The 11,137-nt window shown below is 33.2% G+C and overlaps 1 protein-coding gene across 1 annotated transcript in view; it reads left to right on the top strand.

Moving 5' to 3' along the window:
• The first annotated feature begins 204 nt into the window (after nt 1-204).
• Nucleotides 205-11,137, top strand: part of LOC114329690 (uncharacterized) — a 40,246-nt gene continuing 29,313 nt past the window's right edge. The window contains exons 1-2 of the mRNA XM_028278877.2: nt 205-418; nt 9,478-9,606. Of these exons, the coding sequence (XP_028134678.2) occupies nt 322-418; nt 9,478-9,606 (226 nt within the window). The 5' untranslated portion in view covers nt 205-321. The remainder of the gene's footprint in view (nt 419-9,477; nt 9,607-11,137) is intronic.

Genomic DNA, 11,137 nt, shown 5'->3' with positions numbered 1-11,137 from the left:
TTTTTTCATTTCCTTCATTCATTCAAGTATGTACAAACTTATTAGTCTTTCAACTAATATTTGACACCTTGTATATTTTTCTAGATCTTAAATGTCCTAGACATATTTTGAATACCCCCACAGATTTTTAAACCTGAACAACATACTGACAGATGCTCTTATATCCTGAATTAAAATGAATTTTTTATGAATAAGATCATTCTCAAAACTTGTCTGGTCCACCCACTTGTTCTTGCAAATTCCTTTTTAATATTTTTAGTAGAATTCTTGCTTTTATTTCAATAGCTAGATTTTAAGTGAAGTTGATCTTTAGATTTAAAAATGTTAAAGCCATTTTTGTGTATAGTTTTGTGTGTGGTTTTTGTGAAATGCCATCCAACGATGTACCGAATGAATGAGAATAATGTATTAGAAGCAGGTAGGTCACGGTCACAACTTGAATTTAATTTATGTAGTTATGCTTTATTTATAGTGATGCTCTATAGATTTAAAGAAACAGGTGTTATAACACTAAACGAAGGCAGATAATTTTCAAAAGTATAGTTGCTGTAGTTGTTCTACAAGTAAAATATAGAAAACTCCCTTCTACCTCCTATAAACTATTATCCGACTGTTTTTAATCGATCGATAAAAGGATTTGAAAAAGTCTGTATAATAGGGCAGTCAATGAGGGTATTTGGCTCCGAATTCCATCCTACTATATCGATTCATTTAATATTTTCACAGTAAGTAGGGAATAGCTCAAGAAAAAAACGTCTACCCTATATATTATGGCGCTTTTATATTGGGGGCGGTTCCCACCCCTTCTCGGGGGTGGAAACTTTTTTGGTTAAAATAACCACGCAAGTAGCTAGAGAACTTAATTCTAAGCAAAAACTGTTCTTTAATTTGTTTTTGTATATGTTCTATAACTCAATACTTTTTGAGTTATTCGTAGTTTGTTGAAAATTGGCCATTTTCATTGGAACATAACACCTTTTCGAACGGTTTTTTGGGAATACCTAAAAAACTCTATAACACATTTTTTGTAGTTTCTAAAAAAACAAAGACATTCGTTCCTTCATATATCTTCTGCTTATAATACAAAAAGGGATATGGTAGGTGAAAAGAGTTTGTTTTTTTTTGGTGCAAGCTCAAATCGGTGTATTTAACTTGAAATAACACAGAAACGGTCGACTTTATGTGTATAATGCTACCAATACCTTTTGTAGTGCTTAAAAAGACCTTTAAAATGAGCAATATTAAATGTCGATTACATTTAAACTAAGCAAGATATGCTGCAAAAACTTTGATGACTAATGTATTTTAGGAAAAAATGAGAAGTATATTAATTTAACCCCTCATCCACCAGGATTTAAATGCATCGTTTTTCTTCTACAATACCTTTTACTATAGTGTTATTACCATGTTCAAAAAGTTGGACGGGTTTAAAATAAATGGTTTTTGAAAAAAATGAGATAAATCATAAAGCGCATTTTTAAAATTTCTTAAAAATCTTCCCTTTCTCCATGTAACTCTAAAATAATAAGAGATACGAAAAAAAGATACCATACAAAAATATAGAGTTTTTTTGGATTAAAATTTTGTTTTCTTTTTTATTACTGTATCTCTTATCATTTTCAAGAGACATTGAGAAAAAGGAAGATTTTTAAGATAATTTAAAAATGCGTTCTTTCAAAAGCTATTAATTTTAAACCCGTTCAACTTTATGAACATTTAAATAACACTATAACAAAACGTATTGTAGAAAGAAAACGATGCATTTAAAATCTGATAGATGAGGGTTGAAAATACATTTCTCATTTTTGTCTTAAAATATATTAGTCAATTTTTTTTGCAGCATATCTAGCTTAGTTTGAATGTAATCGACATTTAATATTGCTCATTTTAAATGTCTTTTAAGCACTACGATAATAAGCTTAATATCGACCGTTTGGCTATTATTTCAAGTTGAATACACCGATTTGAGGATGCACCAAAAAAACAAAGTATTTTCACCTACCATATCCCTTTTTGTATTATAACTAGAAAATTTATGAAGGAACGAATCTCTTTGTTTTTTGTAAGCTACAAAAATGTTTTATGTAGTTTTTTCGTTAGATGCATAGTTTTTAATGTATTCGCAAAAAACCGTTCAAAAAGGTGTTATGTTTCAATGAAAATCGCCAATTTTGAACGACGACTAACTCAAAAAGTATTGAGTTTTCAAAAAAAACTTATGGAAAAGTGTTTGCTTAGAATTAGGTTCCACCAGCGAGAAGGGGTGGGAACCGTTCCCAAGATGAAAGCGGCATAGTATATAGGGTAGACTTTGAATTAGGAGATAAGTAGAGGCTATTCCCAAAATTTCATTATAATCCATGAAGTAGGATAGAATTCTGAGGTAACCTCCTGTTCTTTCTCTCATTGACTGGCGTATAAGGCACATTTTCTATAAATGAATGTGCAGAATGTATCATTAAATATTATTTTCCAGATTATTAGGTGCGATCGTGGATTTGATCTTTCTGATCCATATGAATTTTTAACGGTTGCTTCGTATATTCGCTTAATATAAACTTCTAAAAAACCTCTACTAAATTTTTATTTTTTTATTCTTTACGATATATTGACGGTTATTTTAATTCCACGGGATGAAAAAAAAATAGTTTAATTATTTTTTTAAGAAATATTACGATTTTGAACTTGTTTATCTGGATAAAATACAGAGCAAATAGAAGATTGACAGTTTACTTTCATATCTAATGAAGCAAGAGGATATTATTTAGAGAGAGTGGTCCATTTTGACTATCTGACTGTTATTATAGACGAGTAAGGTCAGGAAGAATGAGAACTGAATGACAGATTGACAAAGGGGCATAAAAAGATGGGAAGCCTGAGACCACTGATAAAATCCAAATATGTATCGAGAAAAACAAATATAAGTGTATATAAAACTGTAATCAGGCCCACAGCCGTATGGTAGCGAAGTGTGGACAATGAAAAAAGCAAATGCTAAGAAATTAAAAAGAAGGGAAAGAGAAATGCTCAGATCTATATATGGAAGCTAAAACACGGTGGAAGGTTAGATGCGTAAACAAACAGAGAGCTAGAGGAACTGTATAATGAACCAAGCATCAGTCGCTTCATAAAGGCACAGAGAGTGAGATGAATTGAACACGCAATGAGAATGGAAAGGAAGAGGATGCGAAAGGTGTTCCTAAGAGAAGCCCAGTCACGTAAAGAAGGAAAAGAAGACCCAAACGAAATCTTCCTGTACTTGAAGTACAGGAAGATTTCAGAAATGAGGGAAATATCGTTAGTTCAGTAATGTTATACAATTATACACTCACCGGCACAAAATTCCGCCACCCAAAATTTTTGATAAAGTTTGACAATTTATAACTTTATTATTTGTGCACCGATTTTCAACATTCTTGCACTAGTTTGTAGGTACATATAATAACACAAACATTTTGCTTGCATGGCATTATACAGGGGTGAATGGAAACGTTGTATTTCCTCCTAACTTTTAAAAATTCTGTGGCAAAATGGAAGAGCTGATTTTGTTTCATAGTCCTGTCATATTATCTCAGAGGCATCACTAAAAATTTGGTTTTTGAATTATCTGAATATCTCTTTTCTTGTAAGAGCTGTACCATTTTTTGTAACTAAAAACTCTGATGAACTCATAAAATAGAGGTTGGTTTGATAAGATTAGAATGGACTGCATGTAGCCCAAATCTCAATCCTATTGAGCATTTATGGGATGAATTAAAAAAGCTATTCGCCGTCATCCTAGGCCTCCAGAAAATTTGATACAGTTATGGGACGAAGGATAGAGCTGCTAGAAAATATAAACAGAGAAATAAAAGAAACCCGAGGAGAAGATAGAGGAATTCTGTGGTAGAGGACTTGAAAGAGAAAAGTTTAGGTGAAGAAACCACGATGGACAAAAATGAATGGCGAAGAAGAGTAAGGAAAAGCGACCGCTTAAAAGGGACATGCCGAGAGGGGAAAAGAAGAAGTTCTTTTTATTTCAAGATTTTTACATTTTTTAATTTGTATTATTGTAACCCATTTTAAGTCATCACAAAAATTTGACACTAGTTTGAATCTGCTAAACAATTGGCATTATTGTGCAACATTTCACCGATGTCCATGCATGACACAATAGTTGCACAAGTAATTTCAATACTTTTGAATTGCTACAACTAGTATAATACGTCAAACAGCACTACTTTGTTAGTACAACAGCTTCGGTTGAACAATTTGAGTGGCTCTATACTTATACTGAAATTGGTTAGCAATCCTTTGCTAACAATGATGATGACATGATCATAATACCAAAAAGTTTGGTGTTCTTCTTCTTGCAGTACCGTCTCCAGTTGGCTGCAGCTCTGAACAATTATTGTATTGAACTGCACCCGTACCACTCCCTTAACACTAGAAAGTCTGGCTTAGCATACCTACCTAGAAAGCCCGAAGGGATCATTTTGGCCCCAAGGTCTTAAATAAATGAAAACTCAGTTTAAAGGAATTATATCAATTTTAGACAATAGAATCTGATTTTATTTGTTAGTTGCATTGTTTAACACATTTTCTGCATACCAAAAACCTTTGGAACATCATGCAGTTTGCAGTTTTTGACATTTGCCACAAATTGCCTTATTACAGCCCTGGCACTGATTGGAAGTATGTTTATGCCCTTTACAAAATATTTTCAACTGACATTTTTTCATTTTTGGACAGTAACAATGCTGGTTGTTGGTAGAACCGGTCGCGGTGTTGCTGGGTGTAGTACAAGATTTCGGCAGGCAAGGCAGGAGCCCATAATTCTTCACAAAGCCGATGAATAAACTTACAAGTTAGTTTTTTAAAAAATAATTCATGCATTTATTGCTCCTAAGTTAACAGTATTATAAAACATGTGAATAGGCCATCGCCTTGAAGCAACTTTTGTAGTATAAAGACGCGGCATTTGGTCCTCTACACTCTACACCAAGCCATATTTTGTTTGTTTATAAAAATTCACTGTTTCAAGAAGTTTATTTCCATAGATAGCAACATACACTGATTTATGTAACGAGCTCAACAAAATCATATTTTTCTCACTCATTCCTTGGTATTCAGTAAGCATTATTTTTTCGTCGCTCTGGAATATAAGGGTAACATATTACAATTCTCTATTTTCACATTTTATGCTTAGAAAATCATCCTTTCTGTTGCGATTCAAAGTACCCACAAGACTTGTTGATTTCTTTTGCAATGCCTTGGTCAATTTCAACAAAGTTAAGTAGTTATCTATCGTCACATTTTTGCCCTTTCCCAGTTGATTTTCCATTATCCTCAAAACAGCGTGTTCACCAAAAATTAATTGTATCTTTATTGAGTAGATGATCAGTACCAGTATAAGGGTAACCATTTACAATAAACAAACAACAAACATACAAAAATATAATTTTACCCATTCGAGAGGAATTTTAAAGAAAGACTAGTCGAATTTCCGAGAAAACGATAATAACTTACACAGGGCCAAATTGGAACCTTCAGATTTCTATGGTAGATTTGTTAAAAAACCATTTAATAAGTTTAGTAAACAATATTTTTTGTGTTAAATAAGGCTTTGTATCAAAATATTAAAAGTCATAAAATATGAAATTATTATTGCCTCAAATTAAAAAACTACAAAAACTTGAATTCGCAACAGGGGCCAAATTGGCCCCTCCGACTTTCTAGTGTTAAATTTCGCAACCAGGAAATCCTCCTACGTCCCACTTTTCTCTTTCCCGAGATTTTTTCTTGGAATATGAGTTTTAGCAGGGAGTACTTTTCCCCCCTCATTATGTGGCCTAGATATTCCAGTTTTCACGTTTGTATGGTTTTTATGACTTCGCATTCCTTCCCCATCTTCAGCAAAACATCTTGATTTGCTATTCTCTCTGTCCATGGTATTTTCCACATTCTCCTGTAGAACCACATCTTGAATGCCTCAATGTTTTTGATGTTTATATTTTTCAATGTCCAAGGTTCCATACCGTAGAGCAGAACGGAGAAAACATAGCACCTTGACATTCTCGTTCTTAAGTTTAGATTTATGTCCCGGCTGCATAGAAAGTTTTTCATTTTGATAAATGATTGTCTGGCTATTTCTATTCGCCTCTTAATTTCTCTTGTCTGGTCATTAGTATCAGTGAACAGTGAACTAAATCCCTAAATATTTGTAGGACATAACTCTTTCAACTTGCTTATTATTTATGGTTAAATTTTGGAAGGTTTAAAGTTGTGTTATTAAAGTGGTTTAAAGTTTGGAATTAGTAAACATTTATTAATTAAGTTTTATATTTATACAGTGCGTCCATAAAGTAACGCATAAATTCATTATTTCGTAAACCGGAGACTTTAAGGAAATATCACGAAACAGGTCGATTTTTATTTTTAAATTACGATTTTTTGGCACACATATCATACTAGTGACGTCATCCAACTGGGCGTGATGACGTAATCGATGATTTTTTTAAATGAGAATAGGGGTCATGTAATAGCTCATTTGAAAGGGTATGTAATTCTGTATTCAATAATATAAACATTAATATAATTATTTATACAGGGTGTCCAAAAAATGTTTTTTTAAATTAAATTAATTGGTACAAAAAGATGAATGTATGTAATTTGTTTAATTCTAAATATATTTTATTGGTGCCAGAAAACATAAAAATGTTTTATTTAAAAAATAAACATTGATTTTCGCTTAAGCGTAATGTTAAACTTCCAAGAGGCAGGTGGGTGGCAGCTCTAACATTGAATTTAAGCGAAAAGCAATATTTATTATTTGTCAAATAAACATGTATTCCTGTTTTCTGACAAAAGTAAAACGAATTTTGAATTAAATGGGTTACATACATTCTTTTTCTTGTCTCAATTAATTTAATTTAAAAAAAAATTTGGACACCCTGTATAAATAATTATGTTATTGTTTGTATTACTGAATAGAGAATTAAATACCCTTTCAAATGAGCTATCACATGACCCCTATTCTCATTTAAAAAAGCATCGATTACGTTATCAAGCCCAGATGGATGACGTCACTAGTATGATATATATGCCAAAAAATTGTAATTTAAAAATAAAAATCGAGTTGTTTCGGAATTTTTCCTTAAAGTCGCCGGTTTACGAATTAATGAATTTATGCGTTACTTTATGGACGCACTGTATAGTTTGTTGGTGGATTAAATGTCTAACAATTTTTTTAACGCCAATGATATTTTTGAGTAAGTAACTGTCGCAGTTCAGTTAGTTGTGGTGGCATGGTTGTCACATCTGTGGTTTTCCGAATTTGACTCCGGGTTAAATAATTTTGGTTTTTAGAACTACCATTGTTTTGACGACGTTTTCCGCTGATACTGAAGGATAACTGATTTCTAAACTTCTGAATGTTGTGCTTTAATACCTTGTAGCGCTTCTTTCGATTGGCCTTATGTCTACGCGGATGGGAGTCCTTGAGAATCATATTTTTTATTTAAATTTTTTTGAATGTTTTTCACTTTCTATTGCTTCCTTGACGTTTGGTCCTATTTTTAATGCTACCTAGCACCGTTGTTTCATTTAAGTTTATTTTGTGTTTATTTTGTGTCCTGTGTTTATGATACGTTGTACAAGGGATGACGTCTTCTCTTTTCTTTCGATGGCATTTCTATATTCTACTCCTCTAATCTGTATTTTTCGATTGGCCCATACGATGTATGATTTGTGGCAGTCCTGACAAGGAATGTTGTACTCTTTGATTTTCCAATTAAATTTTTGTTTTAGCGGATTGTAATAACGTTAAGGTTTTCCTGTCGGTGATTAATATATCTTTTATTTTTTTCCTTAAAACTGTGCTAATTTTATGTATTTGTCTGTCCTTTATTCCCTCCGTGATGGTGGGAATACATGAAACTATGTCAGCGTCCGTAGCTTCGAAATATGACAAATTTTTCGAATTTTTGTAATATCAGTGTCATTATGTTCGTTCGCTGGCCTTGTCGGTGACTTTTAGTCCACGACAACGCATGGGCACTTTAATTCCGTATTATATTATTCATTAAATGTATTATTGGTTATTGATGAATATACCAATATATTAATAATTAATTAATAGTAAATATACCTTGTATGTTTATCTATCAACGGTATATAATAATAGTCTACCGTTTTATACCGCTCACGTGGCTTTGGGAGTAGAGCAGGGTAGTCTGCTATATCTAGGGCCTACGGTATACAAGGAAGGTAACAGGGCCAGTGCTACGCTTCAACCGCCTATTAATACCCCTGGTTTTACCCAAGGTATTCATTTTATTAAGACTGAGTCGACCTGGGGCCTATAAACATTTTAAAACTGTCTAGTTGTTCTTTCCGGCGGTAGGATTTGAGCTCCGGCCTACCAGCACACGAGCCAAGCACACTACCGCTAAGCTACGGCGGCCTCTATATATCAACGGTATTAGTTATATTATTTTAAAGTGCGAATGCTCTACTTGTCGTGGACTAGTCCCTGACTGTCACCGCGAACAAACTTATTTTTTGTATAACAAATTTGATCAAAAATGGTAAATAAACATTACATATTAACGTCAATTTTGTCATATGTGTTTCAAATGTTTAACGTTAAATTGTGGTCACAAAAAATGTCAGGCAACTACGCTAGGTGTCGCGTCAGTTATGCACGGAGCGAATATAGAGCAGGATAATTTTTCCAATTGTTTTTTTTTCTTCTTCTACCGAAGATCTTACAGAAATTCCGAAACAAAACCAGATCACCATTGCCAAGTCAGATTAGTTTTTCTTCTTCTTCCTTACGATGTTCGACTGGAGATCCGAGTTCTAACAATGACAAGTGTTACCTAGCAGAAACGTCGCCAAAATATTGGTTTTTCTAAAAACTAAAACTATTAAACGCGGAGAAAAACCTGAACAACCACAGATTAGACAGATAGATACATGTTAACAGGGCTGAAGTACCGCGGAGCATAAGTTAATTCAGAATCATAACAAGCTTCTTTATTTCACATGCGCCAGTCAAGGAATACGTGCAAACGATGACGATGTTTCATGGAGAATTAAGCGCCTCAGACTCTGTAGCATAGAATCTGGAATAGCCAAGCCAGCCTTAGTTGTACGAAAGCGAGGTACTAGATCGTATGCGACAAAAACTTTTGGGAGACTAGTAAGTGGATCTCACAAGCATACATTTTCCATTCACTAAACTGGTACTCGATTCCGGAACTGTAGAAGGGTTATTATGAATAAATGGAAGAAGTATGATAAACCACTTTGCTGTAGTACTACCAGAGTATAAACAGACGGCTTTCAGAAACCACAAAATATCAACTACTAATATTTCCTTTTTGAGATATCATTCTCATCATTTGCACCAATTGTATAAATAATGATTACTTATTTACTAGAGTTTTCCCATATATAATATTATTGAACTAAATATTATTAATTATGTTTTAGACTTAGTACCTATATCATCAACAGTTATACCCCTTCCAGTATATCAAGTTGGTTATGGTATAGATGTGTTGTCATCTCACAAAGACCGTAATGCAGCAAAACCAGAAGGACCTATATATTTAGAAACAGGTACAGTTTCATTTCTGTATTTTTTTGAGTAAACCATAATAGGTAGTCAATTTATGATATAACTAACCTTGTATAACATCGGGAAATGCTTGCAGTATTACATCAACTAGTTATTTACCGTATCTCCCAAACATGAATATTTTACATTTTTCCTTATGCATTACATTTTAACTTTCAGAACTACTTTCTATAGACTTTGACGACAGTATTAAACTGTTTGATTGTTTCATGTCCACAGTCACGGATGTAACTGATTTATTTCGTTTATACTATTATCAAAACTATTCGATATTATCAAAGCATATACATAATTAGTCGGAAATAAAAAGGGAATCATCTTCATGGTATCTACACTCCTGTCGGGGCGTTATTGTCCTGTTTGGACTTTTCCTATTCCTTTGTAGTGAGGAGTCAGCTCACGTGTTAATTTAATTGTTTTTTTCTTGACTTCTACTTATGGTGCTGTCTAATTTAGTTGAGGTTAGCAATTACACTGGCAAATCTGTCTATGTCCAATGCTGTTCTAAACAAAAATGTTGAATCAAGGCCGGAATAAAAGAATGGATTGGACATCAAGGATGTTCATCTTATGATATTTTGATATCTGATATTTTTAACCATGAAATCTGGCGCCTACAGGGACCCCTTTTTCCTTCAATCTTCCCCTGGATGATCAGTTGAGAGAGGCGGTACTTTTATGTTTCTTATTATATGTCCTAGGTAGCCGACTTTTCGTACTTTGATGATCTTTAGTAGCTCCCTATCTGTACCTATTCTCCTCAGGACATTTTCGTTGGTAGTGTGGGTTGTCCAAAATATTTTCAAGATTCTTCAATACAGCCAGAGTTCAAAGGCGTCTAACTTGTTCATCAGCGTTATGTTGGGCGTTCAGGCCTCCGTTCCATACAATAGTAAGGGAAATTGGGGGAATGGTGCGCACTTAAGCAGAAATCGATTCTGTTGTAAATTTTTTAAATCCATCATAACGGCTAGTACGATATAGCTCTAATTATTCTACTTTAAATATTTAAAATAGGTTTTAGAGAAATACAAAGTACTTAAGAGGATCGGTACGTATTTTCGACTGCAATGCTATTCAAATGGGGATTCATTTTTTTCAAATCCTGAGAAAACTAATAAGTATTTTTGAAAAATTTAATCGCATAATGAAAGATTACGTTATTAGCGAGGGCCGAAAGTCCCTAAGAACTTCTATAATGTTTATTTTAATAAGTTACAGGGGTGAAAAAACTAAGAGAAAATTTAGTGTGATTTTTAATTTCAAATATCTCATTCAAAATAAACTTTTTATTTATTCTAAGGGACTTTCGGCCCTCGGTAATAATTTAGTCTTTCATTCTGCGTTTAAATTTTTCAAAAATATTTATTGGTTTTTTCAGGATTTGAAAAAAATGAACACAATGCCGTGGTAATATTTTCCAAATCTGTCTTTGTCTTACAACGCACTCAACCCGAATATAATATTGTCAGCATATATTGTCAGTCAGACACTGACAATCAGTGACAATTT

Source organism: Diabrotica virgifera, chromosome 2 (genome assembly GCF_917563875.1).
Source record: "Diabrotica virgifera virgifera chromosome 2, PGI_DIABVI_V3a".
In the NCBI taxonomy this organism is placed as follows: Eukaryota; Metazoa; Arthropoda; class Insecta; order Coleoptera; family Chrysomelidae; genus Diabrotica; species Diabrotica virgifera.
The sequence above is the reverse complement of the archived record's forward strand: the minus strand, read 5'-3'. Positions and strand labels throughout refer to the sequence as shown.